The sequence below is a fragment of the Xenopus laevis genome, chromosome 4S (assembly GCF_017654675.1).
Source record: "Xenopus laevis strain J_2021 chromosome 4S, Xenopus_laevis_v10.1, whole genome shotgun sequence".
Lineage (NCBI taxonomy): Eukaryota > Metazoa > Chordata > Amphibia > Anura > Pipidae > Xenopus > Xenopus laevis.
The window spans coordinates 44,559,892-44,580,060 of NC_054378.1; the positions used below are offsets into that span (position 1 = coordinate 44,559,892).

The 20,169-nt window shown below is 38.0% G+C and overlaps 1 protein-coding gene across 1 annotated transcript in view; it reads left to right on the forward strand.

The window, feature by feature from the left end:
• The first annotated feature begins 8,317 nt into the window (after positions 1-8,317).
• mlycd.S (malonyl-CoA decarboxylase S homeolog) overlaps positions 8,318-20,169 on the forward strand; it is a 34,013-nt gene continuing 22,161 nt past the window's right edge. The window contains exon 1 of the mRNA XM_018260584.2: positions 8,318-8,945. Within this exon, the coding sequence (XP_018116073.1) occupies positions 8,385-8,945 (561 nt within the window). The 5' untranslated portion in view covers positions 8,318-8,384. The remainder of the gene's footprint in view (positions 8,946-20,169) is intronic.

A 20,169-nucleotide genomic window follows, 5' to 3' on the forward strand; every position in this document is an offset into this window, starting at 1 on the left:
GTACTGTAACCACTACCCTGAAGAGATTTGCAGTCACCTGCTGGAGTTCTCTGCTATGCCAAGCAGGGCTGAAACTAGGGGTAGGCAGAAGAGGCACCTGCCTAGGGCGCAACAAAGTAGGGGGGTGCTGGGTAAGTACCTTCTGAAGATTCTTCTGCCTACCCCTAGTCTAGGTTAGTTTGCTGCCTCTGCTCTGCTCCCTTCTCAACACCCCCAGCCAACGACGCTGTTGGCGTGTGCACGTGAACTGGGGGGGGGGGCGAGACGGTTTGGCCCACCCCCGATGTCAAGCTGCCGATATTGAATCTAATGCTATTTTAATTTTTGAGGGCATGGGCAATAAGCTGTTTCAAGAAACGGACAGCATTTGCATAATGGTGCAGAAAAAAGAATGCAACATTACTGCAAATGTTACAATGTGCAGCGCTAACAGGATTGTATTGTAGGTCATCTTTAAAGGGATCCTGTCCAGGTTTTTTTCAAAACACACCAGTTAATAGTGCTACTCCAGCAGACTTCTGCACTGAAATCCATTTCTCAAAAGAGCAAACAGATTTTTTTATATTCAATTTTGAAATCTGACATGGGGCTAGACATTTTGTCAATTTCCCAGCTGCCCCTGGTCATGTGACTTGTGCCTGCACTCAGTGTCGGACTGGGATGCCAGAAAACCTTATTTTTTCCATTATTAAGCATTTTTCCCCATAAAGGAAAAGGTAAGGATCATGAAATATGCTAAATGTTTAGAAGCAAAAGGGCCCACTGACATTTCCTGGTATCCCGGTGGGCCAGTCCGACACTGCCTGCACTTTAGTTGAGTTTATATTGAGGTTGTTCTTAGATCTACCAGGCAGCTGTTATCTTGTGTTAGGGAGCTGCTATCTGGTTACCTTCCCATTGTTCTTTTGTTTGGCTGCTGGGGGGGAAAGGGAGGGGGTGATATCACTCCAACTTGCAGTACAGCAGTAAAGAGTGATTGAAGTTTATCAGAGCACAAGTCACATGACTTGGGGCAGCTGGGAAATTGACAATATGTCTAGCCCCATGTCAGATTTCAAAATTGAATATAAAAACATCTGTTTGCTCTTTTGAGAAATGTATTTCAGTGCAGAATTCTGCTGGAGCAGCACTATTAACTGATTCATTTTGAATTAAATGTTTTTCCCCATGACGGTATCCCTTTAAGTTAGCTTTTAATATGCTAGATAAAGTGCTTTCATTAATTAATTTCATTGATTGTTTGAGGACACCCCAGCCACTCCAGCTCCTGTGATATCACTCCAACTTGCAGTACAGCAGTAAAGAGTGATTGAAGTTTATCAGAGCACAAGTCACATGACTTGGGGCAGCTGGGAAATTGACAATATGTCTAGCCCCATGTCAGATTTCAAAATTGAATATAAAAACATCTGTTTGCTCTTTTGAGAAATGTATTTCAGTGCAGAATTCTGCTGGAGCAGCACTATTAACTGATTCATTTTGAAAAAAATGTTTTTCCCCATGACGGTATCCCTTTAAGTTAGCTTTTAATATGCTAGATAAAGTGCTTTCATTAATTAATTTCATTAATTGTTTGAGGACACCCCAGCCACTCCAGCTCCTGTTACTTCTTAATTTAGTTTGCTCTGCTTGAGTTTTGAGGTAGTTGGTATACTTTATCTACTGTAATTGCAAGGGTAAATTGGACCCTAAAAAAAATTGTCCCATATCAAAATCTTACTGAAAGTTAATTGAAAGGCAAACACCCCCCTTTAATGATTATGCCATCTGTGGTAATAGTAAATGGTTGAGTAGAGCAAGTTTAAGAACTGTACCAGAGTTCACATGTATGATATTTGTGTTCACCCTTATGGCATCTGCAGGGTGTTTGTTCTCCATAAAAACAGGCTGGGCTATGTGTGGTTATTTTTTATGAACGTCCTTTTAGTTTTATTCTAACTTTTGTGTTACTTTTGACTCCTTATATACTTATAATACACAAAAGCCATGAATATCTTGTAAATGATATCCTTATAAATGGTGAGTTCTGATGTCATCAGTTATAAACGGTGAGTTCTGATGTCATTTCTGTCACATGACTCACTGAAACTTGTGTATTATAATAAATAAGTACCCCCTGTTGCAAAATATGAGGATATTAGGTTACCTCGGAGTTCCATGACCTTTGGCCTAGTGTTTTTATATGTTCATGAAACTCCTCAGTAACTTATAATATCCTTATGTTTTACAAGAGGGGGTACTTTATTCACTATATATACTTTGGCTCTGAATATGAAGTCAGTAAGCCAGAGATTTATGTTAATTCTGATTGTCATACCACATACTGCAGCAAAATCTGCATGTCAGAGTTGTCTGTATCTAATTCATTAAAGGCAAAACTAATAAATCATTTCCACATTATGCTAAGCATTCACTTTATATTCATTTCTAAACATTTAAAAAAAAAAAAAACAGCATTAAATGTATACAGTGAGCAATACTGTGATTTATGAGTTTTTTCAAGAACTGAAACCCCTATTAGGAAGCAGTTATGCAATCCTTACACATTTTAAAGTTATCTTGACTTTTCACATACTTTAATAAGTAATGTGCAGCAATGCAATAAAAGCTGCAAAGTTTGCGCAAGGTCTAATTACCCATAGCAACCAATGAGATGTTTGCTTTAAAAAAGAGTGTTACCTGCTGATTGGTTGCTATTGGTTATTAAACCACAGGCAAACACCGACTTTTATTACATTTTTCTCTGTTTCTCTAGTACTGATGGAACATGGAGAATGGTTTGCTGGAAGGCTAATTTGTATTTACTTATACTATGGATGCATAGGGACATTAAGATGTCATTTGCATGTCTCTACCTATAATTCCTTATGTGAAGGTTAAAGCCTCTAATTTTTGTTTAGGGCAATGATATGTGTGTAGCATGTCTTGGTGCATGTTTTGCATGTGATAATGGCTCTTTAGCTCCTTTTAGCTCTGTGCACCCTTACAACTATGGTTCTTTTGCTTAAATATACTTAGTCCACTTTTATTCAGAATTGGAATTTGTTTTTCTCTTTACACTACAAAGACAGAGGTTTAGCTCAGCATTTCTGGATTCTCAGTAGAAAACAGTAAAGTTGTTAACCAATCTGGTATGGGAGGTGGATTGGAGGATCAGTGGTTTGCTGCTAAAACAAAAAATGTGCCAGGAGATTTTATTTGCCTTTGGGCAGAAAGCAACACTTATTGGATATAAATTATATATAAACGCATGTGGTACTGCATTCATCAACTAAGAGATTATCTCATCATGTTTATGTGATAAAGCATGTGTTCTTCCATATTGGCCCTTAAATGAGGCCCGAAATCTCTTCTCTGAAAGGCATTAGTACAAGGCACAGGTAAAGCTGAGAGACAACTGATGGCAGACTGACAGGTTTAAAAAGAGCTAAAGACAAATCTACAAAAAATAGTGTGTTGTTTCAAATGGTGAGACAAACCCCATATGTAATACAAGGCACTAAGTTTGCCCAGGTGCAGAAACTCATAGCAACCAATGCTGTTTGCTTTTACACAGGTGACCAGAAAATGTTACCTCATACCTCCCATTTGACAAAAACTTGTGGTACGTGCAGGACGGCAAAACATTTTGACCACGCCCATTTTATGGCCACACCCCCTAATTACTAGGTCCATTTTACAAAATTTGGCAGGTTATGAAAGTTTGAACACATTTCTGGGAGTTTAAGTGCAATGTTTTATGTATTATAACACTTTTGCTAATGAAAGTGAATTTCCCTTTAAATCACTAGTCCCTCCCAAGAGACCTGCTTATCTTAAATAGTTATACAAAAGTATCCAAGTGCAGCTGCTGGCTTTTCTGGGCTCTCTGCCAAAAAACTCTTATTTTAATTAAGTTTCAGAAACGTTGTATCTTTTTTTTGAGTGCAGGAGATCAAAGAATAAGAAACCCGGGACTGCAGGCTGAGCTGTCAAAATCAGGACTGTCCAGCAACAAACGGGACAGTTGGGAGGTATGTTACCTGCTGATTGGTTGATATGGATTACTGCTCCTGGTCAAATTTAGTGAGGCGCATTTATCAACACTTGCAACAATTTGGTTGTTATAGGATACTGCCCATGGGCAAATTTGTTCAGTGTTGATAGATAAGCCCCACTGTTTTTTATTACATAACCCCCATAATCTTAAAACTGTTTAAAAGACAAACTAACAAATGTAGAGCTAGAGGTTTGTGATATTTTTTTTTATTTTGTCTTAGTATCATGATTTTTGTGAATTCCCATCAAAATGTCCAAGGACAAAAATGTCCAGGCACAAAGAGTAAAACATAGGGATCATGCCTACAAATTTGGGCCATTTGGGAATTATGGTGCCAAATGCAAACTTTCTTATGAAGAGACAGCAAATACTGTATAACATTACAAATACAGAAACTAAAGTTTCTGATAAGAATTAAATTCTTAATCTTTCACTGTAAAGTAGCTGAATTTATATGATGTCTTTAAAACTGCACATCTTCTCCTGTTTTCATTGCCAGTAAAATTTTAACAAGTGATTTAACAAATGCCTAGCTCATCTTGCTGAATAAATCTCACCATATGTGGTAACAATTACAAATGCAAGGTTATCTGAATGTGAAGACAGGGCAACTTCTGTTCAGCAGTCATGTGATTAAAATATCTCGCTGTAAGGAAAACAGAGAACAGCAATAATACCCTCCTGGCATGAAGCTGTAACCTTTCCTCCAATGCTGTGTGCTGCCAAGTAGGTTTGAGGTTAGGGAATTTACACTCCAACGGTCACAAACAAATGTCATAAGCAGTCAGTCTGAAGATCAAACAAAAAGTGAAAAGACTTCCATTTTTACAAGCTTTTTTTTAACTTATATATAATATGTACTACTATACACTGAATAACTGATACCATTTTTTGTAGCATTTATTTTAAATCTAGATGATCAGACAACATGAGATAACAACATAAGAGATCTTACAACATGATTCCATCACCACATCAGGTCACACAGCAACTCTCCTTGTGGTGTTTCAGCTTTGCATAGTTCATAAACAAAGAAGAGGACTGGAATGTGAATCCAGCTGCTAACAAATTCCAAGAGACACTAAAAATGTCACAGGCACATTGTTAGTTAGGCTGCTCCAGCAGGCTTCTGCACTGACACCCATTTTTCAAAAGAGCAAATGGATTTTTTTTTATATTTCATTTTGAAATCTGACACGGGGCTAGACATATTGCCAGTTTCTCAGCTGTCCCTAATCATGTCACTTGTGCTCTGAAAAACTTCAGTCACTCTTTACTGCTGCACTGCAAGTTGGAGTGATATTACCCTCCTCTCTTCTCCCCAGCAGCCCATAAGCAGAACAATGGGAAGGTATCCAGATAACAGCTCCCTGGTAGATATAAACACAGCACTGAATAGTAAAAATTCATGTCCCACTGCGACACCTTCAGTTACATTGAGTAGGAAAAGCAGTTCTGGCTCTTTCTGAAAGCACATGAACAGGCAAAATGACCTGAGATGGCTGCCTACACACTAATATTACAACTAAAAAAATACACTTGTTGGGTTATGAATTAAATTTTACATGGTAGATTGAATTATTTGTAGGGATGCACCGAATCCAGGATTCGGTTCGAGATTCTGACAGGATTCCGCTTTTTTCAGCAGGATGCAGGTTTGTCCAAATACTTCTGTCCGGCCAAACTGAATCCGAATCTTAATTTGCATATGCAAATTACTGGTGGGGAGGGAAATCGCTTGACTTTTTGTCAAAAAACAAGGAAGTTAAAATGTTTTCCCCTTCCCACCCCTAATTTGCATATTCAGATTAGGATTCCGATTTGGTTCGGTATTAGGCCAAATCTTTTGCGAAGGATTCAGGGTTCGGCCCCTCAGCCCTTCCCGCGGCGCGTGTACCAGTACAGCTCTGTGCCTCCAAAGATGCCCCAGTAACTCCCCATCATCTCTGTGCTGCTGTCAATTACTGATCTGAGGGACCAACTGACAATATACAGTGCACATAGAATATAAATGTCACACTATTAGGCTAATTGGTAATTAATACAGATAATTACTACATGGCAGCACAGAAACCAGAACAATTAGCATCAGAATTTAATAATTAGCCCTGTAGCAGCAGCTAATATTACAGGCCAACCTCATTTTCTGCTTGATAATGTGGGACAACCCCTAAGCTTCCTTTTCTATACAACTGCTCAGAGACCACTTGTTCAGACTTACCCTGGTGGACTAGTGTGGACGCCCGCCGTGGGGAGGCCCGCAGCCCTAGTCCTCCTCTTTTGGCACCGGTCTCTCCTATGGCGTGAAGTTTAAACATAAAGGGGCTTTGGGCTGATTGCCCATTGTTAGGTCTATTTGATTAGTTCCTGGGTGTGATTTTGTCTGTGAAATTATCTGGTTTTTGATCCCTGTCTGACTCTTCTGAACTCTGCCAATCCCGACCTTTGCCTGCCTCACCATTCTCTGAACTCTGCCTATACTGACTCAGCCTGCCTGATTATTTTGAACTCTGCCTGTACCGACCCTGGCCTGCCTGACCACGCTTTATCGCCTACTCCTCAGGGCAGGAACTAGGGGTAGGCAGAGTAGGCACGTGCCTAGGGCGCAAAGCTGAGGGGGCGCCACGCGCGTACCTGCTCTTTCGCCTACCCCATGTCCGGTCCTGTGTCTCCCTGGCTGCCCCTGGTAATTTACGTTTAAATGTGCTTGTGCGCTGGTACGTAGGTTCGCGCATGCGCAATTGAGCAAACACTAAGCCGGCGCCGTGGCCGGCCAGGTTGCCTAGGGCGCCTGGCCGGGTTGGCCCGGCTCTGCTACTCCTTAAAGCTGTTGTTGCCTTCCATCCTATCCTTGGTAACGAATGTGCCCCTTTGCTCATTCAGAACGCTTGCTTTGCTCCTCTCAAGTTTAGACCTGGCGGCATCTGATTAGCGGAGGGCTCCTCCCAATGCCAAAGACAGCCTATGGAAGATTGAGCCAGGACCAGGGAGCTTAGCACTTGTTCTGAATTTGGGGAGCCGTATGTGACACCACTGAGCATATGAGTGTCGCAGACACTTTCTAAGATGGTGACCTCCAGTGCCAAGTTTGAAGTCCATTGCTGCTATTGAGAATCTGAAACTTTAGTCTGGTGCAATAAGTTCAGTATATAGAATATGGCATTTTAGTCATTTTAATATTTAGAGTTTAGTTCTCCTTTATCTCCTTTAAAACCTATGGGTCCCTACAAATTATAAAGGTTACACCCCCCCCATTAATTAGCCAAGTGATAGGTAATATTATTTATATAATATACATATCCTGTTTTCAGAAATGTTCAGACATCCCAATTCCCAGAATAAGAGGAAAGCTTAGAATGCCTGAAAGCTGCTTAATTTTAAGATTAGAACCTGTAGCTAAAGATATTGGCTGATACTAGACTACTGTATTTCAGCCATAAGAGGGGGCATTAACATGTTTCCCATTATGATCTGTTCCATTAATGATCTGAACCCTGGCCTCTCTAAACAGAGACGGGGAAATGCAAAACTTATGTAAAAGTAAAACTTTATTTTAAATATACCATACTTGCCTTCTTTTGAGTGTGCATACCTATCTATATATTGTTACGCTGTGGGGTACCCATTGTAGGGGTACCCTTTTGATGTTTGCACCTCTTGCACTGTTTACCTACAGCATTTGCTGAATTGGTGTGCCCTCCACCCATTACTAAATTCTGTATGCTTTTTCTACAGGAGTGAGCACCCAAAATGTCGTTTACACTATCTGCTCCTTGCTGTATAATTGTAATACTTACTGTTTACTGTTATGTAATTGTGGCTATGTTTAAACGTTAGGTATATACCATGTAAGCTTATGTATTGTATTATACAGGCCTACTATTGTGGCTTTGTGTGTATTATTTGCATAAACAAGTAAAACTTTATTTTAAATATACCATACTTGCCTTCTTTTGAGTGTGCATACCTATCTATATATTGAAATGCAAAACTTAAACAGGTATGCAATAAAGAATACAACCGGAATAGGCTAGAGGTCAAAGAAAGCGTTTATCATCCCATTACTTTCTTCAAACTACAACACATCCATCACTCAGAGTTCAGCGTGCGATAGAACAATTGTTTCTTTCACACGTATACTGTAACAAAGGACACTGATAGCTCTGACGTTTGCTGTTGGCAAAAAAAAGGGCAAACTGCCACACTCATCATGGTGGCCTTATTTGGTCAGTGACGCGTGTGATTTCTGCAATCGGGATTGGTTCGTTTTTTGTTACTCCTGACGCCAGACAAGAACCCCGGAAATAGCTTACAGTGTGACAGCCTGGGGAACTCGAGCCTTATCATGCGGTTTTTGTTCTTCCTGAAGCCAAAGTACTTGCAGTATGTTGCAGATTTCGTACCCAAGTACGTGAGTCCAGGGCGGCGCGGCCTTGGCTTTGTACACTATCCCCGCCTACACCCATATCCTCCAAAGATCTTTGTGAGACAGGCAAACTCGCTTACTCCCACCATGGATGAGGTGCTGAGCCGCTCTGTCCCCCCTCTGCCCCCCTATGAAACTAAAGAAAAATGCCCACCGCCCTCTGAGACGCAGAGCATTCATTTTATGCAGTATTACCGGGCAATGGATAAGGGGGACAGGGCTACCTTTCTTGGCAAGTTGGCTGCTGAGTTTGGGGTGGATCATACACAAGTGGCCGAACTGAGCAGCAAAGTGGTGCAAGCCCAGCAGAAGAGGGATCTGGGCACTGTTCTTCAGGTGGAGGACAGACTAAGATACTACCTCACCCCCCAGTACAAACTGTTGTTCTCTCATATCAGTAAGCTGGAAGGGGGAATGAAGTTTTTGGTGGATTTGAGAGCTGACATTTTAGCTAAACTCGCAGATGGTCCTCACATTAGGGTAAGAGAACAATATTTTATTCTAATAGCAAAAATAAAATAAAATAAAAAACGACAGATCCGCGGTGTGGAACCCACACACAACCTTGTTTGGGTTCTTGGGAATCAGTATTTCAGTTATTAATAAAACGCTGAGTGCAGTGGCGTAACGAGATATTAATGGGCTCCACGGCGAATTATTTTGCAGGCACCCAAAACGTCTAGAGGTTGACCTGTTTTAACAAGATTTAGACACCAGACAATAACCTTTTTTTTTTTTTATATCCGTTATAACATTATCTTTGAATGCTATTTATAATTATGCCATAAAAGTATTTCTCTGATGCTTTTACATTACCTTTCTCACCCCCATGTTCCTCTATGAGGGGGCTGCCATATTTGTGCAGCAGTAGTTGGTTAGCATTAGAAACTCTAAAGGGCGAAGTGACTAACAGCGGAAATTCGTCATTTCAGGACTTCGCCGATTTACTAACGGGCGCAGGCGTAAATTTGCTAGCGAAGGAGATAGACGGTAGCGCTACTTCGCACTCTAACGGCTGGCGAATGGATGTAACTACGCTAATTCACTAAGATGCGGATTTTAATGAACGTTAACTCTTGCGCCAGACTTGCTTTCACCACCTCAGACCAGACGAAGTGCAATAGAGTACATAGGAGTTTTTAAAAAAAGTTGAACATTTTTCTAAGTCCCAAAAAAATTTCAGTTTTTCAGGGTGATAGGCTGCAAAACATTCGTAAACATTTTTAGGGTACCCGGCTTCCCCCCTACATTTCCTAACATATGGCACATAAACTATACACTGGGCTCATGTGTAGGGCAATATAACAACTCTTTTTTCTTTTATTAAGGTTCCCTGGGCTTGTGTAGTGCAATGTATTTGCTGCAACATATATGTCCATTGAAATTTAACTTCCCGCAGTATGCAAATTAGCCAATGCTAGCGCAACTTCACTTTGCTTGCCGAATTAACGCTAGCAAAACTTTGCCATCGTTCGCCCTGGACGCAACTTTGCATTTTAGTGAATTGGCGTTGTCATGACGAATTTTCGCCTGGCGATGTGAGCGAAGCCGTTGCTAGAGAATTTCCGCAGGTTAGTCAATTTGCCCCTTACTGACACTGAGATGAGACAGTCAGGTTTAGGAACTTCATGTAATAATTACTTACAAAAGCAGAACTATTAGCAAAAAAAAAAATGACCTATATATAACTTTTACTGTAGATTAATATTTTGAAAAGAAAATTTTCAGTGTCAGTATCACTATAACTTCTATATGAAATAGGTCCTCATGGGGCCCCTATACCTCCTGTGCAGCCCTCTGCTTCCTCTGTAGTTACACCCCTGGCTGAGTGGATAATTTCTATAATTCCACGTGAGCAGATTTGCATGGACTGAAATTTACCATGGCAGGTGGTTTCAAGTACAATGAATGCCATTTTTTCCACAAAAACACGAATATCTATTTTTTTTTTTTTTTTAGCAACAGATATTATATTTTATATGCAAAATGTTTTAATTTTACAGCTCTGTAGAAATTGGTATTGTGTTTTTTTTTTTTTTTTTTATTAATCTGGGATCCAGCTGAGACATATGGTGCTTTTTCAGGTCAGGACCATAAATGAAAGTCAACCTTCAAGACTCCCATATCCCTTCTAAAAGCAGGATAACGGAAGTTGTTTTTAGCTGGCAAAACTTAAACTGATAAGTAGGGCAAGAATTGTTCAATGTAAAAATAAAAACTTGGTAAATAGGCTGTGCAAATGAAAACATGTTTCTAATATAGTTAGTTAGCCAAAAATGTAATGTATAAAGGCTGGAGTGACTGGATGTCTAACATAATAGCCAGAACACTACTTCCTGCTTTTCAGCTCTCTTGGTTTCCACTGATTGGTTACCAGGCAGTAACCAATCAGTGACTTGAGGGGGGCCACATGGGTCATAACTGTTGCTTTTGAATCTGAGCTGAATGCTGAGGATGAATTGAAAACTCGCTGAACAGTTATGTCCCATGTGTCCCCCCTTCAAGTCATTGACTAACTCAGAGTTAGAAAGCTGAAAAGCAGGAAGTAGTGTTCTGGCTATTATGTTAGACATCTTCTCACTACAGTCTTTATATATTACATTTTTGGCTAACTAACTATATTAGCAACATTTTTTATTTTACACAGCCTATCTATTTGCCGTTGAGAAAGCTAACTAGCGAAACGCGCGTCGGCAGCTTCCTTACATAGACGGTTTATACCATTTTATTGAAATCCTTGGGGGGTATTTTAGTGAAATCCTTTTTAAACGGTTTCCTTTTTATTCTGCTCAGAAAATCTTCTACTCAATCTAACACTGTTTTCTCTACTAAGGGCCAGGGGATCTGTGGTTTTATAGGATAGCCAGTTCTTACACAAGAAAGATAAAATAATATTGAGACCACAGTCCCTGAAACCCTGACTTTCTCAGTCTTATGGGGTCCCTGAGACAGAAAAATACCAGACAGCCTAATGGGACTTCTCCACCTACTATCAAGTTCCTTTTTTCCTACTAATCAAGCAATCTGAGCAGATATATGAATTTTTCTGGATGAATTGGGATTTTAGTTAAGCTCTTCATCACTTTATATTTATAATTAATTCTTTGCACAATTGAATACAACAGAATTAATTTTTAATTAATTCGAAAAATGGATTGATTAAGCAACAAGTCACTTTATATTTCCTGGCACTTATGCACTTTAGGTGCTAATAAAGAGATTAATCAAATCACAATATCATTACACCAGCACTTTATTGATTATAAGAAATTTAATTTCATCCACAATTATATCTCATTGTTATTAATTATAAGAGAACGATAATTTAATAGAAAGTATAAGCATCCAGTGTTTTATAGAAACGGTGTTAGTGAATTCATGTGATTGGTAAATAAGGGATACTTTTCTTTCTCTTTTTATAATTTAGCCTATCTATTTACCCAGTTTTTATTTTTACACTGAACTGTTTCTTTGAGGGGGAGAACTTTGGACCACGGCTTGAAAGCAATGCTTAGGAAGGGCCACAATAACCACCCCTAGCACTTTTCTGTTACTTCTTGTCGGATGTGTCGGATCCATTATCCAGAAAGATCCAAATTACAGAAATTCCATCTCCCATATACTCCATTTAATCCAAATCACCTAAAAGTGATTTTCTTTCTATCTGTAAGAATAGAACAGTACCTTGTACAAGATCCATACTAAGTTAAAATTAATATTTATTGCAAGCAGAACCAGACAATTGGGTTTATTTAATGTTTACATGTTTTTTTCAAGTACATTAAGGTACGAAGATTTAAATTACAGAAAGATCTATTATCTGGAAAAGCCTTTCTGGAAAACAGGTCACATACCTGTAAACCAGCCCTGCATCTTTTATACGTCCATACAAAGTTAAACAATGTCTCCTGGCTTACATTCATATGAATTATTTGATTTTCCCTGAAATGTGTCGGCTTGTCCCTGGTCATGTATTACATTCATCTGTATATAATCTTTTGCTTTCATATTTCAGAGAAATTTGTCACATTTACTGCACAAACTATTTCTGTAAATGGGCCATTACCATGCTTTTTAACCTGTAAGCCCCAGTAGGAAATGTTCTTTAATGTACACCGTAATAAGAATTTTATTTTTTAACACTGTGGGTTATTTTCTAAATTGGCATTTATCTTTTATGATGTAACATTTCCCAGGGAGCACTTCCATGAAATTTTAATTCCTTTCTAATGTGGGATATTTAAAGTGTCAGAATATTTAGGGACATACTATTTGGGGATGTAGGAAATATGTAGGAAATATTAAGTTTTTGCTTTTTTCTCTCTCTTTTTGTTCATCTGACAAATTGGTAACTATAAGTACTAGTTCATAAAGCCTTAAGAATTTCCTTATACACCAAGTAGAAGTCACAAAAACATAAAAACTACATTGTTTAAAACATGTAGTTTTAAACAATGGATCATATACAAGCGCACAAAGCAGCATGGTCATGGGCGGGAGGCGAGTAGTGTGCTCGAGGGCAGGGCCAGCCTGGGGCGCTCTCCCTACATGGCCCAGCATTGTCTATTTCAGGTATGTGGCACCTGTTATCTAGAATGTTTTGGACCTGGAGTATTCCGGATAACAAATCTTTCCATAATATTTATCTTCATACCTTAAGTCTATTAGAAAATCATTTAAATATTAAATAAACCCAATTGGCTGATTTTGCTCCCAATAAGGATTAATTATATCTTGGATCATGTACAAGGTACTTTTTTATTATTACAGAGTAAAAAAAAAAAAAAAAAAAAAATATATATATATATATATATATATATATATATATATATATATATATATATATATATATATATATATATACACTGTATTAGTTTACCACACACCATTTGTATCATCAAATCATCTAAGTGCTACCCACATGTAGTTATGTTAATAGAGTTCCAAAAATCGTAGGTGCACACCAGGAAAGTTAAGAAAAAATACTTTTATTGAAGCAATTTAAAAACAGGCCAATGTATCGGTCTACATCTAGGACCTTCAACCAAAGATTTCATAATATGCTTTTTTAGTAGTATGTGCCATTGTGCAATCCTAAATAAAACATTGTCACTTTAAAAAAATAAGCACTGCCCCCCACGATCCTAGGATTAAAGGTGCACACATACAAACCATACATTTTAGGTCACATGAGCCTGTCATCGGAAAACATGTTTTTTTCAAAACCCTTCAGTTAATAGTGCTACTCCAGCAGAATTCTGCACTGAAATCCATTTCTCAAAAGACCAAACAGATATTTTTTTATATTCAATTTTGAAATCTGACATGGGGCTAGACATTTTGTCAATTTCCCAGCTGCCCCAGTCATGTGACTTGTGGCTGCATTTTAGGAGAGAAATGCTTTCTGGCAGGCTGCTGTTTTTCCTTCTCAATGTAACTGAAGGAGTCTCAGTGGGACATGGGTTTTTACTATTGAGTGTTGTTCTTAGATCTACCAGGCAGCTGTTACCTTCCCATTGTTCTTTTGTTTGGCTGCTGGGGGGAGAAAAGGGAGGGGGGTGATATCACTCCAACTTGCAGTAAAGAGTGATTGAAGTTTATCAGAGCACAAGTCACATGCAGCTGGGAAATTGACAATATGTCTAGCCCCTCAGATTTCAAAATTGAATATAAAAAAAATCTGTTTGCTCTTTTAAGAAATGGATTTCAGTGCAGAATTCTGCTGGAGCAGCACTATTAACTCATTCATTTTGAAAACATTTTTTTCACATGACAGTATCCATTTAACAAACAGAGTTGTGTCTTTTGCTTCCATACCTGTTACAGCACAGAGACCATCGCAAAATGGTGGTTCAAGGCAAGAGATGTAAAAGGACAATATTTACTTAAATACATATACCAGTTTGGTAACATTCTTTAATATTCCACTTAATTTGATATACAATTATATCAATTGTATGTTGCTTAAATATTAATTTTGGGGACCTAGTTTTTCTTTAAGTTAAGAAGACCATTTACTTCAATATATAACATTCTGATGTGGTCAGACATTAATGGTGGCAAATTGGAGATTGCTTATAAATTTTTTTAAAAAAAGGGGGGAGAGAGACATCCAGAAGATCATAATCCGTGTCCCAGAGCAAATAATTTGACTATTCTGTGGCTAGTTGCTAAGAAACAGCCATAAGTGTCTTCAGAATGTAAAGATTAAAAAAAGGATCATTTTCTAAAAGATGAGCTAATACTGTATAATAACACAACACTAAACTGATTTTACCAGTGTCTTTATGTTCAGTCAGTAACATATATTTGACTTTTTATCATCCTACTGTATACTGCTATAGTGGCATATATCAGACAAATTCATTGTCAAAACCTTATCCTTATTGGCTTAATATCATTTTATATCTTCAGGTTTCACTTTTGGCAGGACAAATGTAGTTTGGAGGATGAATGTAGTTGCTATTTTGATTAAAAAGCATTGCTTGATATAAACTATATTTACCAGTGCAGAAAATGCTTGCTGTATATATCTGTTGTGGTTGTCAGTATCATATATTTAGTTGTACTATAAGGATCCTGACAGAGGATGTGTTTTATCATCCATAGGAAATCTCCTCTCCAGTGGGAGAAGGCAGAAAATACTTGCACCTCCAGATTCACTACATTCAGTAATCATGTAAATATGCCTTCTTCCGCATTATTGCACTATTACTTAAGATTGCTGCATGGAAATTGTTTTACATGCAGCGATTCCAAAAACTGCAGATGGCAGCTATTTTGTATGATTTGTGGCTTGCCGGATAGGAGATCAAAAGGAAATTTCACTTGAGTGATAAAGCCTTCATCTGGCATGGCCCTGAAAGACCGGCAGTGAGCATTAATATATCTGCCAAGCTCACTCTACACTTTTCACAGTGGAGTAGACTTTATATATTCTTACATAAAGTAAGCCTTTGACTTTTTAGATAATGAATTTAATGTGGGATAAACGGAATATCATTTACATTGCATCAACAGAGCTAAATATGTTAAGAAAGTTTCTTATTCCCATGAGATTCGGCTAATATGCAATTTTCATTGTCGGGATACTTCCCCTTTATGGCTTAAAGGTTTCTATTATATATGCAATGACAGACAACTGGATGGAATATACCATTTTTTCCCCCAAAGCTATCACCAGGCATAACCCCCCCCCCAGGCATAATTTTGTGGGAACACGATCCTAACATCACATTAGGATGGGTTAAATTTATCATTAAAAGTGTACACTTATGGCATTACCCACAACATTTTTCACCCAATAGCAGTGGCAGAACATTTGTACCTGATCATAAGGCAAAAGTTATATTTGTGTAATTATGGACACAACTAAAGTGGTGTAACAAAGATGGGCGATAAAGCTCTATCTGTCGTGGCCTGTCATGTAAACAAACATAACAGCACATTGGATCTTATGCCCACAATAAAGTATAGGTATGGTCCATTATCGGGAAACCCTTTATAAAGAAGTCTGTTTCCCATTTTATTAAAATAATCCAAATTTTAAAAAATGATTTTCCTTTTCTCTATAATAATGAGTGTGAGTGGAAAAGAATGGTAAGTAAATAGTGGTAAATAAATAGTTGTGGTAAATGGAACAGTTTCTAATTGCACCAGTGTTGTTAATGGAGTACATCAGGGGGTTGTACTGTACTTAGCCCTTGCTTTTTAACTTGTTTATTGATGACCTGGAGGTGGGTATTAAAAATACCATTTATGTTTTTGTTGATGATACTAAATTGTGCAGAAGTATAGGTTCCATGCAGTGATTTGGCTGAATTGTAGGGGGTTATTCACAGTGAGGACAGTAAGGTACTGCTGGATGATGTGATGGCTGATTCAGTTAATGCCTTTAAGAGGCATGCTTGTTTCTTGAGCAAGCATAGTATCCAAGGCTATTGTGATACAAAAATTTACAATTAATATAGATATTGGTACACATAGTTTGTGAGTATATGGAGGAGTTGGTGTGAAGTTGTGTGTATATATGCTCACTGGGTTTCATTTGGAGGGGTTGAACTTGATGGATTGTGGTCTTTTTTCAACCTAACTTAACTATATAACTATGTACCTATGGTGTACAGGTATGGGATCTGTTATCCAGAATGCTCGGGACCTGGGATTTTCCAGAGAACATCTTTCTGTAATTTGGATTTTCATGCCTTAAGTGTACCAGAAAATCATGTAAACATTAAATAAACACAGACTACAAAATTGAGCTAATATCCGCAGGTTTGATTAACTATAACAGAATAAATCATAATGAATGAGGCGCAAAGGGATTAAGTTTTAATTGTCAGTGTTCACATGCTATACAATATCTACCATCTGAACTTGTTTGCTGGAAGGGCAGCGTATGTACCTGGAAGATAGAGGACTGGAAAAAGGTAAAGCTGAGCACACTCTCTCCTTTCCTCAGATAGCCTGGTGCACAATGTACAAGGGTACGGCAACCCCCAAACAGGACAATTGTATAGAAATACACTGGCACTCAAGGCGAATAACGTGCAGGGTTACCCCTTGCTGTTTATTTCGTGCGAACGTGCAGCACGTTCGCACGAAATAAACAGCAAGGGGTAACCCTGCACGTTATTCGCCTTGAGTGCCAGTGTATTTCTATACTATTGTCCTGGAAGATAGAGGGCCATATCCCTTTGTACTTCATTCATTGTGAAACATTAAATAAACCCAAAAAGCTACTGTTGCTTCCAATAAGGATTTACAAGGTACTGTTTTATTATTACAGAGAAAAAGGAAATAATTTACAAAATTTGCATTATTTGGATAAAATGGAGTTTATGGGAGATGGCCTTTTGTAATTTGGAACTATCTGGATAACAGGTTTCTGCATAACAGATCCCATACCTGTACATGATTTTCTTAATACATATTTACCACCTAATCACAACCGAACTTATTTATCTCTAACTGGCCTTTAGGTTGAACCCAGCCCCACAGTTAGGGAACCACTGGCATAGCGAAAGTACATGTATATGGTCCCTGGTTGTCAGTTCTGTTTGCTATACCTTTGCATACAAACAGATTTTAAGTCAACACAAATTATGCTGAGAGCATGACGGTGTTTAAATTGACAGGTATTCCATAGGTCTAAATGAAAAAAAAAACACGAAACATTTATAAAATAACCTAGTTACCTTTATTTATAAAATCACTTGCTACCTTAAGTGACTTGTGTGAAAATGCAGTCATATCTGGCTAGTATTTGCCTTGGAGTCCTGCGTGAGTCCATTTTTTTGAAACCTGTACCTGCAACCTGAAACCGCAAATTTGACCTGCATGTTCCCACTACACAACCCGTAATAGGCCAACTAACCTTCCGACTTGGGGGACACGCAAAACCAGCAGTGATGTCACATTTGACCGGAAGTGACATCACTCCGGTGCAGACTCTTCCCAAAAAAATTTAAACACTAAACCACAAGGGTGGGAGTGATCAAGCCCGCACCTTTGTTGGGTACCCAGCTAGGTTACCTGCGGACTGCCCGCACAGCCAAGAAATCAGGGACTTTTTGCCCGAAACCCGACCACTTTGCTGGTATTCTGCGGGTACCTGACCCAATGAAGGACTCTATCACTTGTTTTCTGCATACTGCCCAACAACAACAGTAATATAACAAAACAATACAGTGAAATATTTTTAAGATAAAAAAGCTAATCTCTTCAAGTCCAAAAAACCCACTAAACCTTTATTATTATTTATAATTTCTTTCATGCTAAGAAATAATTCCAAATTATTTCTATTGGGTATGTGTGTAAAGCTAAATAAAAGTTATTTAACCTATATACATTATATAAATCTTGTCTTAGAATTACACAATCACAACAAGTAGGCACACACTCTTGCAAACACTGTTATTAAGAAATGATTTGCATCAGCCAAAAATCTTGTTTATGTGCTTCAGTAGGGGCCTTGGTGCCTAAACCCATGCACTGACTGCACAATGAGTTGGTGAAAAGGAAGGGGAGAATATGTAAGGGGGATTGTAAAGAGTACAGTGATATATAGGAAGTGCAGAATGGAAGGAGAAAGTATTTGTCTGCCCTGCCACTATGCCTGAGGTAAATAAGCAGGGCAGACAATATATGATTGACAGCTGGGAATTTTAAATGCATTTATAACAGTTATAGGTGTTTTAATGAAAAATAAGGAACGTTTCCTTTTAAAAGGACTCATTATACAGTACATATTTTTTATGTCTGGGTAACAGGTCCCATTTTAATGAGGTTTCTTGGCAAGTCAGTGTAAAATGCAAAATAATTTTATATTTTTCTGGAATATCAAATTAATACCTTGAGATACAGCATCGTTTTTTTTATTGTACTGCTAGATAATTTTAAGTCTAAATTAAATTTGTTATGGGCTGCCTATAAATAATTTTCTGTATTGTCATATTTGTACAGTATAAATCTTTTTTTTTTTTTATAAAATCAGAGAACAGTTGGCATACATGGGAAGGACTGTGAGTGCCTTTCCACTTACTTTACGGAACTCTTCTAATCTCACTACATTGTTCTCTATGTATTTGCATTCGGTAGATGTACTTCGGCTCCTTATCGCTGCACTGAACACAGCTTCCTGACTTGAAAGCACCCCAAGGTACACATAATTAAATCTTCTGATTTAATTGAGCCCAAACATAAAAAACTGTGAAAACATTTCCCACTTGCATTGAATAAGTAAATATTCCAAGCCAATAAACTCTGCTACGCTTGAAACATTAAAGGAATGTAGCATTTTCTCAAAACTGCTACATTGGAAGATAATTCATTTCAGTCTTTGGTTGGTTTGAACTGGAATTATTATAATTGTAAATATATTTTATATGTCACAGTTTTACTTCAAGCATCATTTTTTGTTAAATTTCCATTTATGCTGGACATTACATTTTGAATACATTTTGAATACACCTAACCGTTTTATTGCTGTCAGAGAATCACTTCTATATAAAAAAAACTTCCATTTACAAGTTGTCCTATCAACTTTTTGTTGCACATACTACAGTATAACCTTGTTATTTAAAGCCTCAATCACTATTATCACTATTAAAGAAACTGTCTAAAACTGTCTCTTTCTGTGATTTGTCATTAAGCTCATTAACTGGAGACCCATTTTTATTATTGAATTCTTGTGTTCCTTCAATTGTCCTTTTATTGGTACTTGTCTACTAGAATCTGCTTCTCTGCCCAACCCCTGTCTGACCTTTGCCTTATCTGTTTAAAGGGTTAGTCTGTCCTGGTCTGCAGAACTATCTAGCACTGATTTTATTATTATTCAATTATTTTGGTGGAGGTGACCACTTTTTAAAAACAACAATCCCACTGTATATTTCAATAATTCTATCTGCACCTCTTTTGGAGCTGGGGGTTGTAAGAGACTTGTGTTGTACCCAAAAGCATTATTCCCTTTTCAGTCTCAAATTATTATTGGTGAGAGGAGCCCATGAGGCCATTTTATGTATCAAATCATTAAACGGATAAACTGCCTTCTGAAATAAATCAGGCGGTGGTGCCCAGTGTGCATTCTGTTGCTGATTTACCTTTCTGAAATGAAGAATTCTGTTACTACCTTGTGCATGATTGCAGTGTTGCACAAATTTGTGACGTGTGCGCTTCGCTTTTTTGGATGATTTTGTGTGTAGAC